The following is a 17805-nucleotide window of genomic DNA, read 5'->3' as shown; positions in this document are numbered from 1 at the left end:
CAGGTCAATTTTCATGCAAACTGTTAGTCACATTGAAATACCTTCGGGTTTTTTTTCAACAGTTATATAAATGCAATGCCCTTGCATTTATGCTTGTTTGTCAGTATGTCGGATACATAACTTTCAGATATGTATCCATATACAACCACACCACTATGAACAACCTGAGGATGGGATGTATTGCACCAAGTAGGAAGCAAAGCAAGCACTGGTCTGGACTTGTTTGTTTTTACAGTGAGGGGTAACGTTTGCATGTATACGTGTTAGTATGCATGTACCTCGGCTCCCTCTCTTGCCCATGCTGGGTTCCTTGGCCTCGGCCATCCAGTTATATTCAGGAGGCATGGACACAGGTCTGAGGTCACCTGGAACAATCCAACCAGCGATCAGCGAGTCGGCTAAAGAGGAATGGGGGTATTCGGGCTGTTGGCAAGCAGCGATCAAGAGAGTGACTGAGAGGACAAGGGAGAGGTAGACAAGGTGTGTGCAGGTGAGGGACTGGAATGGCATGCGAGATGAGGGCCACATGACCCACATTTTTTGAGTTACCCTTCCTGTATGTGAAGTTCACCGATGATTAAACTCCCATTTGGCAGTTAACTGTAATTGCACTCACCCCAATGCATTTAGCATTGACTCAAAAGTAAAAAATATACCATTATACTACAAAATATACTGGATACAGTATATCTAAAGATCCCATGCCATCAAAATCCAACTATTTTCACTGCTTTATACAAAACATACTATGGGTCCAAATGAGTCTGTGACATGGTTTTAAATTTGCAGATTGTATTCAAGAACCATTAAAAGTCAAAGTGCATGCAAACCAGCCGATCAGATGTTGGCATTGTTGTGATTGGCGAGGGTATGAGTCATCAACGCTTCGTGATTTCTGCTTCACACTGAGAGTTCGTCACCAAGATATCCCTACCTATCAATAAAACTTTAAATATTGAATATTAATGAGAGATCCAGCTGTCCGAGATGCCAAGTGTTTACCAACAACTACAAAGAAAAAGGCCGTCCTGGGCGCTTTCAACCCAAATTATTTTACTAATCTGATAAAAGTACATCAGAGTATGAAAATAATATTTACTTCAATGAAAAGGTGACAATATCATCAATGAGCTGAAATAAAATAAGTTAAAAATATTATAGACCTTCTAATGAAACTGTAAAATTTGAATCCGGATTTTGCATTTAGCATTAAAGATAAAGGTAAAACCTTTTAACATATTCAGAAAATAACATCAATACCAACTTCCACTCAATTGTGCGTTTGTTTATACAGGGTTTTACTACATTTTCCACCCTTGCATCCATACGAAATTATGAATTGGATGATGTGCACCTGTATGTGCTCTGGTCGAGTCTGAACACAGTACAGTCATCATCTCATCCCATCAACCCACTGCCTTGATTTTAAACATCCTTCCTTCTTATACAGCACATTCGTTTCGATTGGGTTGCTGGTGCCAAGAAAACAAATGAGCTCAGTGCTTCGGTGCTTTAGAGGGCTCAGCATCATTCCAATGATAAGATTCAGCAGTCTGGTACCACTGGAAAAGTCCTGCACAGCAGCGTTTCAGACACGAGAAACTGAATACAACACGTACAGTATAGGAGTGTTTTATCGGATGCAAATAACTAAAGGTGTTACAGTATAACACTAGAATATTTTACAAAATTAAAAAAGAAATCAGTGAATTATCTTACAGGTATATGACTCCTACAGCTGTTTCTTTCCTTCCTGTGATTCGTTTGTGCTTTAAATCTTTTGTTGACTGTTGTCTTTGGACAATTGATTCGTGCATAGCAGAATCCCAGACAGATCCCTCCTTTCATTGGTAGTCTAGACCTAGTCCAGACTCCCACCTCCTGTGAATGCAGCATATTAAGGCAGTTGTTTGTCGTGTGACCCCGGCCTTTCACATCATGACGGCCTCTTGAGAGTCTCCGATGCAGCAAGAGGATGTCTTGAAAGCTTTCAGGGACAGTGGGAAAAAACCCGAGGTGGCAAGGGAGAGAGAGGGCTTGAAACTGTGCTCATGGATTTGTGTTGCGTGTGACGGAAACGTGGTTAGGACTGCACGACTGTCCGTGTTTTATGTTATGTGTTGTGTTTATTATTTTACTTTATGTTAACTGTTTTGTTAAGCGCTTTGTTACAGCTGCCGCTGTTGTGAAAGCGCTATATAAATCAGCATGTATTGTATTGTATTGTATTGTATTGTATTGTATTGTATTGTATTGTATTGTATTGTATTGTGTTTGATTTTAGGGCATGACAGCTCAGCGTCAGGACACTTCTCTGTTGAGAGTTAAAGCATGGTATCCTCAATATTAGTGCCAGAAAGTGAACATTATTCTGATGCCTGTTTGTTCTTTAGTCCATGCAAGACCATTCCAAACAAGTTCCAGGACAACCACCCGGTCTTTTTAGTGCAATGCTGCGTCATGCTGATGGGCAAGCAGCATCAAAAGCCTTCTTGGCAGAGGTGCTAAATAGCCATTAGAGCAGGTGATGAACGCATGGGGGAATGTTGATTACAAAAAAAAAAATACAAGGGAGGACATTTGCGGTGGAGCACATGCTGTTTTACTGGAGAAACAAGGGTTTGGAACCACTCAAGTAATACAAAATCAAACTCCTTACCGTGTGTGGGAGTCTTGTCCCGCCTGCGCACACCTGTACTACGGCTTCTGTCATATTCATTGCCCGGTGGTCCGTCTCCTTCCAAAAGAGAGAAGTACTGACCACTGTCCTGGTCCAAGTAGTAGCTGACAGCCTCTGACCCTTTCGAACCAGATTGGGAGGTCACACTGTACCGGGTAATGTCATCACATGAAATCAACCCCAACTCCTCCCTGAGGACACCAAACCATTTTAGTCACAGCCCACAGGGAGATCAGCAAAGAGATCGTTCATTTCCAGACCCTCACCTGGGGCTGTAGAGTCCAGAGACAGGGGAAAGGATGTAGACATCCTGGGCATCCATTTTGGACATGCCTAAAGTTCCACCTGGTGTAGGCGAGGTGCTGGTAGGGCTGGTGGGGACCGTCTGTTAGGAAATAGATTAAAGACTGTGTTGTAATTGAGTCTCCTGGAGCACAAGTTGTAAAAGGTAAGGGTTAGATATTTTCAACCTTCAAAGCATACAAAAAAGCATTGACAGGTTCTCAACAGTTTGTGAATCACAAACAAGTGACATATTTCCACCAACACAGAAGCTGCCACGTTGTATAGGTTCTGACGATGCAGCCTCTCCCATGTTAACTATTCTCTCATTTTGTTTCAAGCCTTTTTACACACAGGGTTCTCTTTGTCTGTTTCTATGACAACCGCTGCTCTCACTGAGGGCAGAGGAACGCTTGCTTGACCTACTACCTCGGCATGACTCAAGGACATGTCATTTGTCACTGGGTCGGCCATGTGAGCAAGGATGCCTTGCTGATGTCATGTAGCTTGCATGTGAATTTTGAACAAAATACCGTCGACAGATCTACCAAAACAAGGATTATAAACGTGTAAGTAGTGCTCTTTAGAAGTGTCCATTTTAATCTGCGGGCCTTATTTCTGCACTTTCATTTTCAGTCTTCCTCTGTTCATAGTCAGTCGGCTTTCCAAAAAATGGTAAAAATTAGTCAGGAAGAAACAAGGGATGCGGTGAAGTGGGGGGGGGGGGGTAAATAGGTCAAAGAGAGAGAGAGAGAGAGAGAGAGAGAGAGAAAGGGAGAGAGAGAGAGAGAGAGAGAGAAAAAGGCACAGATTGTTAGAGAGGAGAGTGACGCAGGGAGCTGTGCTGTAAGAATGAAAATAGTAATTTTGTGATTACAGTCCAGCCTTAGGAAAAGGGGAAGTGGTGCTAAGGATTCCCCACTGAGCAGGATGGGACTCTCACAGCAGGTGACATTCCAAATTACATATCTTATGATTAAGCCCTTCACAAAGTGTTCTTCACAATGATCGTATTTTTCCACACATTAGAATCATTTGTGGGTTTATAAATGTATTTTGGCGGCTCGGTGGTCCAGTGGTTAGCACGTCGACCTCACAGTGCAGAGATTGTGGGTTCAATCCTGGCTCTGGCCTTCCTGTGTGGAGTGTGAATGTTCTCCCCAGGCCTGCGTGGGTTTTCTCCCACATTCCAAAAACATGAATGTCAGGCTGATTGAACACTCTAAATTGTCCCGAGCTCTGTGTGCCCTGGGTTTGGCTGGCGACCAGTTCAGGGGGTCCCCCGCTAGTGCCCGTGGACAGTTGGGCTCTAATATACCCCGTGACCCTTGTGAGGATAAAGCAGATTGGAAAATGGATGGATGGATAGATGGAAAAATGTATTTCGCTGTAAGGCTAGAAAAATAAATCTTCTGAATATCGTCACTCAAATATCGTTGTCAACCATAAGCTATCATAACCATAAAGAGAAGTTGAAATACCGGTAGTATAATTTCTGGAAACAAGATTAGGTTCACTGGCAAAATGTATGAATTTAATTTTGAGTTTTCAAGTGTTCCTCGTGTAGCTGCCTAAAATTAATTAAATTAATTATAATATAATAAAATTAAAATAAGTAATTATTTCTATAAATCTCTTCAATTGTTGTCAATATCAAAGTAGATACATTTGATGGAAATTCCTAAATGTGGGTGTTTAGAAGTTTGTGGGAAAGCTCACGCTCTAATACCCACATTAGAAAAATCTTTATTGACCAAGTACGTGAGCTGAACTTTGAACATGTTTGCATAGAAAATGAACTTTCCCCAACACTGGTAGTCCCGAACAATGACAGCTATGCGAATGATGCAGATAAGAATCATCAAACATAATAAGGTGATTAAACACACCTGTCACTCATGTTTGATTACTTTGCTCACATTAAAAATAGGTGTGTTTAAACATAAGGCAGTCATGTATCTATCCAAATATACATACAGCGGCTACAATTAAAAGCTGAAATGTTGATCTGCTGTAATCCAACATTAATCTCTTGTTGTCAAATCCAACAAACTGACTGAACGGTTCTAATATTTTGGAAAGGGGGAGGACTTTCCACCATGTGCTTGTTGGCCACCAGAGGGAAACACATTTTAGTCAAGAGGAGACTAAAGCAAGAAAAAACACTGTTGCATTAAAGTGCGGACTGCGGTGAGAGAAAAAGCCAAAGCACAGGCCATCTCTATTTTAAGCATGTATGCTCCTGTATGGGAAATACTGTAATTAGAGCGAAATTACATGACAGTGCGGACTGCGGAGTGTAATGCAGTTTCCAGAGCTAAAAAGGCACAGCAAAAAGGCACACTAACATTAAGATACTGTAGGATAATATGGATGAATACATGGATGTGTTTATCAACACAAGCTGTCCAGCTACTATATAACGAGCTATCACATTACATTCTTTTGACAAAGGAAAAGTATAAATAGTGAGTCACATTGAGTAGTTATAGAGGAAAAGAAGCATGCATACACATTCATTTACATGAATGTGAACTTTTCATTTTCTTCCATTCTATTATTTTGCCAAAACAAGAGTTGAACATCATTAAGAAGCTGTCAAGGATTTAAGAATTTGACTTGTCATTTTTTTCCATTGCCATGAAAATAGTCCCAGAAAACTTCAACCAAGATGTTGCAGAAGCCTTAAATCATGACCTATTTGGTTTTCTTATTAATAATACATAACTCACACATATGTGTGACCCAAAATAGCAGGCATTTACAACCAGTAATTATTTATACACCTACGCATTTTACACATTTATGAAAATGGGATCTCCGACAATGAGTGGCACGCATGTGAGCAATGTGACAAATGTGCACAGCACACACGCACACTATCACACGTACATTTACACACAGAAAAAAAAAACGTTGCTTTTGGCCAATACAAGTGGATGATAATGCTGCTCTTTTTCTAGCCCATTATACACAAGACAACACAGCCACAGCCAAAAGCGCAAAAAAGAGGGAGACAACACGGGAATGGAAAAGACAGCCATGGAGGGATTTGGACCTCGAATCACATGATCATTCAGGGATAAATAGTTTCCTTTTTGGATTTAGTCATAAACCATCAGAATATTTGCCACATTTGGGATTAACTGTAAAGCTGCATGATTCATCCTACAAAACCAGGCTTATGTGTCCGATGTGAGGCATGTATGTACTTTCTTTACAAAGTAACATGAGAGCAAAGGGTCTGTTTTGAGAAAACATTGTTCCGCATTGAGACACTCGAGAATGATACATTTCGCTTACATATACAGACAAGCATGCATCTTGTGATGCAAAGAAATCTACGAAAACAGGACATTTTCTGGAGTCCGATTTCAGATCTCCAGAAACTGCTGAGTAGAAGATCTTGCTTCAGATCCTGTAATTAATTATGAATAATTAAAAACTGAAGTCTTTTAAAGCACAAACACATTTTAGACACTGCTTCCCTTTTGTGATGTGGTCTGCTTATGGTGTGTTTCTATTCCAACAGTACAGCCGATAGAGCATCTCGTGCTCCTGAAACTGCTCTTTTGATGCAACAATAAATGTATCAACACATGTGGCAAACTTCAGTCAGGTCATATAAGAAAGCTGCCAGTCAAAAAGATACGAGCTCTAGCCTCACCGCCAAGGCAAGATGAAGTATGAAGTTATTGCATCATTGCTCACAGACATTATTTTCTGTGTGTGGAAAGAGAATGAAGACACAATGAAGAACAGAACAGTTTTGACCAAAGACCAAAGAGAAAAAGCCAAAACACAGCCCATCTCTATTTTAAGCATGTATGGGAAATACTGTAATTAGAGCGAAATTACATGACAATGCATCAGAAACATTACAATGTCAAACGGGGGACAGAAGATGCGCTACATGTCCATCCATCCATTTTTATCATGTTCAGGGTCACTGATGAGGTGACTGAAGACTGACAACCTGTATCAGTCGGCAGTCAATCACAGGCAACATAGAGACACAGGACCACACTCAAATTTACAGCTGAGCAGGAATCGATTCCCCATGCTGACAGCTCCAAAGTCATCAGGGTGAACCACTACACATCCAGCAACCCGGTCATAAAGTGAATATGGCGTGTCAAAATAAGATAAGAAAACATTTATTAGTCCCACACTGGGCAAATTTGCAGGGAGTAGAATGATTCCAAGCGATTGCAATAACAGTGTTGGTAGAATGTACCAGTACCTGCAAGCCCAGTGGTTTCCAGCGGACATTCCTCAGCAAAGCTGGAGTGGAACTCAGGGTATTCTGTGGCCTTTTCTTCAGTGTTAGGATAACTCCACATGGATCTTCTCTTAAAGCATTGACCAGGTTCTTCAACTGCCAGCCCACCTGGAGAGCACACAGTACCACGTTGGGAGTAAGTCACATATGTGCAAGTTGCAAGTAAGTCTCAACCAAGTCCCAAATTACTGTGCGAAAAAAAAAAGCAAGTCAAGTCGAATTGTCAACAAATCTCTAAAAAGTCGAGTGAAGTCATTATGTGGTACAAGCAAGTCCTAAGTTGAGTCATAAAATCTTGCTCAGTCACAATTTACATGATTATAATATATTATTATATCCTTAATTATATACAAAATATTGAAATATTAATATTTTTGGGATGTGTGGTGTTGGCCTCTTTGATGGTCAAGTTAGACACCACTGATACAGGCTTATAATGTGATTGAGGATCAAAACAGCTCTTGCTTCATATTTTGGCTTTTTGGCACTGTCCCCCAGTATGTCATACTAAAGGAAAGAATGACAAATTCAGAACGCAGCGAGAGTCAGACGGTACAAATTTGCTGACTTTAATATTTCTTAAAGCTTTTGTGGAGTCTGTCTCCAGCAGTCACAACACTCGTCAGACACATGACTGACTACAATGGTCACAGTGACCGGAAGTGTCCACAGAGCTCTCCACAGCTGACCTTATTTCTCACATTATGATGACCAATCTGTGTCATCCTTTTGCATGGCTTGCATTCTCGTTGGCTCAGATCAATAGACTGATTTCACCCAGCATAATAATACAAGCAGGCAGTCTGCTGCCGCTTTACTTTCTGGCATTGCGGTTTTGCCATTGGCAGGGAAAATGAAGAGGAATATTATTTTTTTCAAAGATGGTTAAAATCTTTGCAGTCTAAGACTGGTGGAGGCAAACTTTACTCTATTATTGACAAATTCAAAATAAGATAGCAAGAATCGAAGGTAAGTTTAAATGTTGAAGAAGTAATACGACCATTAATTATTTACTTTAAATATGATCACACAGTAAATCTGTTGGTTTTATCAAATTTTATCCATTCCATGTATTCATAGTGGTGCATATTCTTGTACTGACTCACTTTAGAATATATGTGCCCATTTTGTATCATGAAAACTGTGGATGTTATGATAAACACTGACTTCCTTGCCCTTTTCTTTGTGAAGCTGATGACTTTGATGTTGACTGTGGCAATTAAATGTCCTGAATGTATTTTAGAGTTTGCATTGAGATCAATTGTACATTCATTCATTCATTCATTCATCTTCCGAACCGCTTGATCCTCACTAGGGTGCGGAGGGTGCTGGAGCCTATCCCGGCTGTCTCCGGGCAGTAGGCGGGGGACACCCTGAATCGGTTGCCAGCCAATCACAGGGCACACAGAGACGCTCACACTCGCACCTAGGGACAATTTAGAGTGTTCAATCAGCCTGCCACGCATGTTTTTGGAATGTGGGAGGAAACCGGAGCACCCGGAGAAAACCCACGCAGGCCCGGGGAGAACATGCAAACTCTGCACAGGGAGGCCGGAGCTGGAATCGAACCCGGTACCTCTGCACTGTGAAGCCGACGTGCTAACCACTGGACCACCGGGCCGCCATATCAATTGTACATGTAATCTTTAAAGATGCAATTAATATAATAAAAAAATAAAATACAAGTAAGAGAGGCTGGAGAGGGCCATGACCACCCCTGGCCACCACATAGCATCACCCTTGGCTTTATTTGCTCACCTCTCCTGGTGGCCGAGCCCCACCAGTCCATAAATCCCCCCAGGTGGACAGAATATATACACAGCAACCACGGAGAAACTCCCAAAACACACAAGGCGTGTTAACCAAGCCAGTTAGAAAGTGTTCACTTTGCAAATGTGCACAGAACAGATGGTTACATGGAGATAGTCACCAAAATAACAGCATCTCATAAACTACTGCTGGGGTGTTTTTTTTCTAATCCCAGGAGTCTTCATTATTTTCCCAATTGCTATTACCAGCACATAATTATGTTGCCTCTTCAAACAATCAGCTTTGGATGTGAGCAACTTCTAAATCTCATTTTATAAACAAAACCACCAGTCTTGTTTTGATGCGGGTTTCATACAACAAAGATCCTAAATGGATGGGTCTTTCTATACAAATACAGTCCGATCGTGAAAATGAATACGTTCATCATTAAAATTTTGTTTATTACACATAAGGACCACCGTGACAAAGTCATTAGTCATCACGTTTTTCTTTCTTCCTTTCTTCTTTTCATATGAATGAAAATGGACATGCTTCACATAACCGGCCCTCATTTTTCTCCCCTCTTTTTCCTTTTCACCGTCTTTCCTCAAGTTCCTCATTGCTTCCTCCTCCCTCGACATCCTTGTAGCTTTGCCTCACACACAGTTTGCCCCGATTGCCTCATCACTCCCTTCTCCACACCTGCACCTCCCTGCGCTTATCTCCTCCCCCCGGGGTGAGGGATCAGACAGATGAGGGTCTCACAGGGGGAGTAACGAGTGGTTGGAACTAAGCGCCCGGCAGGGAGCAGTCTGCGCCATCACCCGGAGTAAAGTGAGGTGGAGCTGTCGTATGTAGCTCCCTCACAAGTCAATGAGAAGCAGAAGGAAACACCAGGAGCTAAAGTAAAAAAAACACGGAGGAGCACGCCAGCGTGACGGCACAACACGGGCAAAGATTTAAAATTTAAAAAATAAAATAAAATCCCACCCCTCTAGAAATATCAATTAAACCCGTGAACAGCTCTTTAATAGCTGAGCTGACAAAATATGACAATGAATCATAGGCTTTCACAAGGCAGCGTGCCACCGTTTAAAATGGCTGCCCGCTTTTTGGACCTCTAAAGTGACGACAAGAAGCTTGAGCAGTTGTGAAAAAGGAACATGAGTTTCCATTTCAAATCATTGGAAACACGTTACAGAAAGAGAGTAAAGGTCTTAAAAGAATGTATCCAACACTTTTCTCCATTTGTAAAAAACGAATTAGCCTACGTAGCAGCACAGGAGGGCACGAAGCGCCGTAGTGACAGGTTCAGTTTGAAGTCAGAGGGAAAACACAAGAAAAGTGGCCCATTTTCTTTTTCTTTTGCTTTTCATGGATGTTATTTAATTCTTCTACTTACCACTGTTTGATGGTTGACTTGGATGACTTCATCACCCGCATGAATCTTTTTGCACTGATCTGCTGGAGACTGCAAAGGGAGAAAGTGTAGGCAAGGGAATCTAATTTAGGATAAAGAGTCACCATAGACGAAATGAGAATATGGTCTTAATGTCTTTTGTGTGCCGAGCAAAACTTGCATTCTCTGTGGTTCCAGTAATAACATGAAGTCCATCATATGTTGATTTGATGTACATCCCCTGAAAGACAAGCAAGACAGAGGGTAATAATCAATGCAATACACACACCGAAAAAGTCACAACCATAAATCATCTGGAGTCAGATAAAGTGCGTGCTTTAAATCGACTCTCCACCGATTTAAAGCAAGTATCTGGATCCAGATGCTTTTATTTTGTGCAACCGCTTGCCCAAATAAAATTGAGTAAATTCAACACACCATTTTTTAAGTGCAATAAAGTTCATTTCCTGTATGGAAATACTTCATTTGCATTTATATGTTGTTCAAAATGGCATTATGCCTTATTTTTGTTTGGATTCATGTATATACAGTATTGTCCTAAGATTGGACTCTCTCCCTACCGGATTTGTTTTGCATTTGTTACACTCCTCCAGTCATCTATTTTTGGGATCTCCTTTAAATTATCATCCATTTTTCCGAGACTGACTTGAACAGAAAAGAGAAACATTAAAACTCAAAGTCCAATCCTGATGCCAATAATATACGGTCAGTCCTTCTGACTTATTACAATTTTTCTCAAAGGACTGCTTGACTGCCTCGACTATAAATACTGTATCTGTCCAACAAGCCTTCAAAGTAATAAATTGCTGCCATTAGTAAATATTTCTCCTGAAGCTAATAGCGAACCAACTGTCTTTGCTGTGTTGTCCTTCCAAAAATTCTGTTCAGCCTAAAAGTTTTACAAAACCCAATTCCAACAAAGTTAGGACACTATGTAAAACCTACGTAAAAACAAAATACAATTATTTGAAAATCCTTTTCAGTTTATATGAAACTGAAAGAATTTTTGATTATTAAGAATATGGTGTACCAATTCATAGTGTGTGTGTGTGTGTGTGTGTGTTTGTGTGTGTGTGTGTGTGTGTGTGTGTGTGTGTGTGTGTTTCTTTACCAGGCCTTCACTGGGCATAATGCTTGTCAGGTGAACAACTTCCAGATGGGCTGACTGAGAGACCAGAGAGTCTGATGACAGAGAGATGATGTGGTCACATATCCCGGCTAAGGTCTTGCACTGGAGGTAGTTGGAGAGAGCGGGGGAGACAATGACAGAGGGATTAAGTTGTTGAGATTCCGTTATATCTGGGAGGAATACAGTAGTGACCTTGGTGGAAGAAGTGAAAGCAAAATCAATTCATGAGATTTTTCCACATAACCACTTTCGCCACTTGCATTCCAACTACTTCCTGTCTGTCAACACCGAAAACATTCTTGTCACACTCTGAGAAACACATCATGTCTTGCCAGCCAACCTATGGTAGACAAATGGCAATTCCTTACACAAATGAATACTGATTTGTATTTCTGCAAATATTTTACATTTTAAAAAATACAACACATCACTGTCCGTGGCTCAGTGTTTACTGATCACACACTTACAGATGATGTATGTACACATTCAACCATGTATGTAGGCCTAAAAATCAATGTACAGATTTGAAAATTTACTGTATGTTACACAATTGTGACTCTGGTCACACATTTGTAGATTCTCGTTACACATTTGTGACCTCAGTCGTGCATTTGTAGATTCATGCTCCTCATTTGTGGCTGTGATTACAAATAAAATTTAAAAAAATATATTTGTCGATTGAGATTTGCATTTGAAAATGGTTTTGCTACAATAATGGCCCCATACAACATGCAGGAAAAAAAAAAACAAGTGTGGATTTACCTTGCCCGTGATCAAAATAAACATTAACTGTTTTGCTTTCTATTTGTGTGCTAGGTCACTCAATGCTAGTTACATTATCAGCAACATAATTGCCTTCTTATCTTGAATCACCTACTGCAGTGGGTTTACACATGCGGGTCTCCTTCCTTATAAGATTTGCCAGGGTCCAACTGACATAAAAATCTAAAAATATCTCATTATTATTGATGTTCACAACTAAGCGGTGTGGCATGATGCCTTACAGTGCACAAACTGATAACCCCAAATAAAATAATCTTCTGATCTCAATCTTAATGAGCAATTACAGGATTATAGTTCTGGAACGATGAGAGAAGGTTTCAGACACATGCATGCGCGCTCGCGCGCACACACACACCCACACAAAAGCATGCACATGCATTCAAACACGCATACAAATTTGATAGCTGTGAATCGTTCAGTGTAATAGAAAAAAAAATGGAAGAGACTACTCTCTTGTCATGCTCTAGCTAACTTTGGCTATGTCAGATTGATTCATGTCTATCCTATTTTGGGTAAGTTATATGTAAAATATTCTGAATGCTTTGTCAACAGCAAATGGGGTACAAATGACAGTGTACACTACAGTGAGGACTATAAAGTTCAATTTGGAAATAAAGCAAAAAAGGGTAAGAATGCGATCGTATCTTTGCAGCGCCATAAATAGCCTCCATCTCCAAGCCACAGCGAGGTCTAATGTCACGGCTGTACTTGTCCTCCCCTCTGATCATGGGACTAACACTTCTGACCTGGGATTAACACGGAACAAGACACAAAAAGACAAGTCACCAGAGTAGAGTTACGACTTCTCTTCCACTGACACACCCAGCCTTGATCTGACACGCCTCTGGACAATCAGAGCGCAGATTATGGAGAAATTCACTTATGTGGTTGGCTGGCGTGAGATTTAAGCGCAGTCAAACAGAAAGCTAGACACCGCTTGGTGCCAAATGGATTAGGCTCTGTTTCTGCCCTCCTCCCTCACTCTCTTAACCCCTTTCCTCCTTGCATCAAACTACTTACACAGCCACCACTATTATCAGTGCATGCGCGACAATTTACTTCACCGCAACAACATTCTAAAAAAAAAAAGGATTGGGAGAGGTGAAGGAGAGGAACAGAAAGGGCAATAGGTAAGCACCGAGATTCCAATGCAGAAATCAAGGGGTAGAGGGAAAAAAATGCCACACAACTAGGCCAGCGTTATGTAATAGTGCTCATCCTTATGCATGAACGCACATAAAAACACATACACTCATACACACTTCACGCTCCATCAGGTGCAGAGACTCGTGCGCGACCCTCTCCCTCACTCACACAAACACATACACACAGACACACAGACACACAGACACAAACACACACACACACACAATAACCCTGTCCATCTGATCGCTGCAGGCTGTAGTCTAGAGCAGTGAAAAGTAGCATGGAGTTTTACATTATTGAGCAGAAGCTGACAAACGTACAAGTCCCACAACACTAGGGATGACCAGAGCAAAAGACTGAACCACATGCAAGAAGCTACTGTCGCATACTGTATTTCGGTCTGCTTTTACCACCAATTGTAGATCATGCAGTTTCCACTGAAAGTTGAAAATCACTCAATGATTGACCAGTTTGGAAATCGTCCAGTGTTTTTGTAAAAAATATTGTCAGATAAAAAAAAATCTGTCATGACGTGTTAAATCTGTCATGACCTATGATAGGTTGGGATTTAAGTTACATGAAATATTCATTCGTTCATTCATTTCCCGAACCGCTTAATCCTCACTAAGGTCGCGGGGGGTGCTGGAGCCTATCCCAGCCGTCTTCGGGCAGTAGGTGGGTGACACCCTGAACCGGTTGCCAGCCAATCGCAGGGCACACAGAGACGAACAACCATTCGCACTCAGACTCACACCTAGGGACAATTTAGCGTGTTCAATCAGCCTGCCATACATGTTTTTGGAACATGGGAGGAAACCGGAGTACCCGTAGAAAACCCACGCAAGCGAGAGCATGCAAACTCCACACAGGGAGGCCGGAGCTGGAATTGAACCCGGTACCTCTGCACTGTGAAGTCGACATGCTAACTGTATTACCGGGCCGCCCTACATGAAATATACAGACACATATTCAGAGCAGTCAAACATCCAGCATATGCCAGTGGAGTGTTCAGTGTTACTGAGTATGCAAGCTTGAGCCAGGAGTGGACCGTCGCTACCCACGGGCCCAAGTGAGCAAAAGGAGCAGTAGGTAAAAATGGGCAAGATGAAAAGACAATGAAGTGCACGTCCACACACACACACACACACACACACAGGCACGTGAGCATGCACGCACACACATGGGTGTCAGACTAAATACAACATGTGACTCTTGGTTATGCGTGGGAGGTTTATGTGTGAAACTGGGAGCCAGCATGAAAGAAGAAAGAGGGGGAGGTGTTGCTTGCTTGATGATCCCTTTTACTAGAAATGAAATAAAGTGGAGGTGAAGTGCTAGCTTGACAAACTTGTGAGGAAACAAACACACGGGCCACCAGTACATGGGATAAAAAGTGAGAATGTGCAGTTCAATCTCTAGGTAACCTATGTATGAACTAGTTTTGGAGTGGATGAAGGACAATCAATCGAACATTTATGTAAAAACTTGGCTGCTTCACAAAATGAGAAAAATAAATCAAACAAAACTCATTCATCGATCTGTCTGTTTATTGTTTATGGAATGATACAACAGTATATTCATTCAATATTGACAATATAATTCAACAATAAAAAATTTTTAAAAATCTACGGATATAGTGAAAATTAGGTCAGACATGTTTCTGTGATCTCCCCTTGATAGCTTTTTATTTGGTTTCCTCCACCTGACCTTGAATCGTATTATATAACGGTCAGCCCACATCAGACACTTTCTGCTCACTCTGTTTAATACACAAACAACAAAAGTCCCCAAGCTCGCGCAGATTTTAAAGTACACATACACACCTCCAGACATATACTCATCAACCACAGCATTCAGCGAAGGAAATCTTGCTTAAAATCTAATGTATGAACCATTATTCATTCAGCAATATGATTATTATTACAATAGGTCACTGATAGCATAGTGGCACATTATACTGCACTACATCACCCTCTCAGTGACCATAGGTGTGAATTTGAGCGCAAACCGTTGACTGTCTCTATGAGTGGCCTGTGATTAACTGCCGACCAGATCACTGTCATCTGCCTTTTGCCCACAGTCATCTGACATAGGCTCTCGCTTCTCTGCAACCGTGAAAAGAAAATAGCTGGATTTGTTTTTGTGGTTGTAGTGTACAGGGGGTAAGAACTGCACTGCATACTCCTTTCTAATGTTATGACTACCTTCTTTAAACTACATGAAAGATGAGCATGTGTTCTCAAGAGTATGTGAGTCCTATATAAATATTGGTGTGGTTGCAGCATTAACGAGTTCATCGTGCTATGTGTGAGCATGAATGAATGCAAACATGGTAAACTTCTTTGTTTCAAGGGCTCAAACTTCAAATTAGTATCAGACTTCCAGATAGATGGAGAAGCAACTTACCACATGAAGAATCTTATTCTCTGTCTCATACACAGTGCAGTCCTGTGAGAAGAGAAAAACAAATATGGATTTCAACTTTTGCTCTGAGGCTACCCTTCTGTGGAAAAAGAAAAATGGCGTAAAAGTCTTGAAGGAAAAATTTGGAGAAAATAGAGGGCCAATTGGAGGGAAGATACTATTTCACTAGAAATCAGTAGTCAACATTTTCCTTTGTATGTAACGCATCCCAATTATGTATATTTCTCAGTAATAGGCAGGGGAGCAGTCTACCTAGCTTTTCGAAAACTATCAGCACAACCTGTGTGAACCTGACAGATTGTTATTTAACGATTGCTGATTGTTCATCTATTTCTGGGAAGGCAGCCAACTCAGCCTACCAGATGCACACGGTAGCAGTAAATACATCTGCTTGATCCATTAGTATAGGCTGTTTTACCCCATTGTGTTTCTTGCTGCACCCTGGCAGCCATGCGTCCATTTGGACCATTGTGCACCAGTGGGGTTTCCTCTGCTGTGCCTCTACTCTGGCCCTTGCAAGACTGGATGGATGTTATCTGCAAGGCTCCAGGACTGACTGTGGGCAATGATGCTAAACTGGATCTTAAAGTAAGCACAATACATGGAAGAGGTCCAATAGAGCAGTTCCAGTCAATAAGTGATTGCTCCAGTAGCAATCATTCACGGAAAAGGGGCAAGTGTAAATGTAGGTCATCTACATGAAGGCACTATGGGGAGTCGAGGGAGGACAGGAAATGAAAGAATGACAAAGGAGATGTTCTTTCTCCATTAAGGCATTTAAGTGAAGCTGGTGATTGTGGTTGACAGCGAGTCAATGAACATGCTGGGAGCAGCTGTGATAGAGCACTCTCGTCCCATCAGCTGCAAACAGCCCTTGTCACTGGGCAGATGTTCCACTCATAGTCAAATCTACAATAATGGGATCTACTGCAGACCTGAGCTAGACCAACGGATGTGGAGTTCCATGTGGACATTTATGGGTGCAGTTGAAACAAACTAAATGGAACCTCCAAAGTCGAGTGAGCTAAAAACATTTTTCGCTTTATACTGTAAGTCACAAACAAATTTTAGATCTTATCGGCACATCTCAGCAGAGGTCGTCCATCAAGAGTTTTTAGTTCAGTTTGTTTTCTTTGTTCTTTCGAGCAATGATTCCTCGCCTTTACTGAGCCAAAGCATGTATTTTAAGTTCTGAAATTCTCACAGCCCACCAACAATCAAAAATATCAGGGAAAACAATACAATACAATACAACTTTAGATTGCGATTTCACAACAGTTGCAGCTGTAACTAAGCACTTTACAGAACATTTAACATAAAATAACACAACAGAGCACATAACATAAAACATACGCCTCATTGTTAGATGCATTGGCAACAAAACAGTAGCCATCCTATTTTTATAACTTTATGACAGTTAATCCTGATTTGACATAATGTTTGCGCATTCAAAAATGGATGCCAACTCGACCGGCCGTGGAGTTGTGGAAGCTGATCTACGAACTTGGTGCACTCATGATTACATCTGCCAAACACTTAGTTGCACAGTTTGTGAAGAGTATCTGCACAAGCAATGTGCTTTATCAGATCTGTGACAGATAACAGATTTTGCAACTTTAAATAGATCTCTAAGGCAGATGAAAACTAGAGGTAGCACACGAAACGATGTTAGCATAGCTATAGGTGAAATGAAGGACATTAATGAAAGCAGTTTTGTAAAAAGTGATATGGCATGACTCCTTCTTGTGACTGACTTCAAGTCAGACCTTTGATCATTGAGAAGCACAAAAAGTGCATGAGTGAATAGTCTACGTCACCATAAATTTTGTTTATGGCACTTTCAAAACTGTTGACGGTATAACACCTCTCATTTCCCCTGCACTGACACCGTCTTGTATGCTGGTTTGCAC

At 41.2% G+C, this 17805-nt stretch overlaps 1 protein-coding gene across 1 annotated transcript in view; it reads right to left on the bottom strand.

Annotated features, from left to right (window-relative positions):
• The window catches only part of si:ch211-26b3.4 (connector enhancer of kinase suppressor of ras 2), a 59673-nt gene that overhangs the window by 20047 nt on the left and 21821 nt on the right, over positions 1 to 17805 (bottom strand). The window contains exons 5-12 of the mRNA XM_052058547.1: positions 15878 to 15919; positions 11525 to 11644; positions 10574 to 10633; positions 10396 to 10464; positions 7206 to 7352; positions 2947 to 3065; positions 2660 to 2871; positions 279 to 365 (exon numbers count right to left, since the gene is read on the bottom strand). Coding sequence (XP_051914507.1) covers positions 279 to 365; positions 2660 to 2871; positions 2947 to 3065; positions 7206 to 7352; positions 10396 to 10464; positions 10574 to 10633; positions 11525 to 11644; positions 15878 to 15919 — 856 coding nt within the window. The remainder of the gene's footprint in view (positions 1 to 278; positions 366 to 2659; positions 2872 to 2946; positions 3066 to 7205; positions 7353 to 10395; positions 10465 to 10573; positions 10634 to 11524; positions 11645 to 15877; positions 15920 to 17805) is intronic.

Source organism: Hippocampus zosterae, chromosome 1 (assembly GCF_025434085.1).
Source record: "Hippocampus zosterae strain Florida chromosome 1, ASM2543408v3, whole genome shotgun sequence".
In the NCBI taxonomy this organism is placed as follows: domain Eukaryota; kingdom Metazoa; phylum Chordata; class Actinopteri; order Syngnathiformes; family Syngnathidae; genus Hippocampus; species Hippocampus zosterae.
Note: the sequence above shows the minus strand (reverse complement) of the source record. Positions and strands in the feature narration are given on the sequence as shown.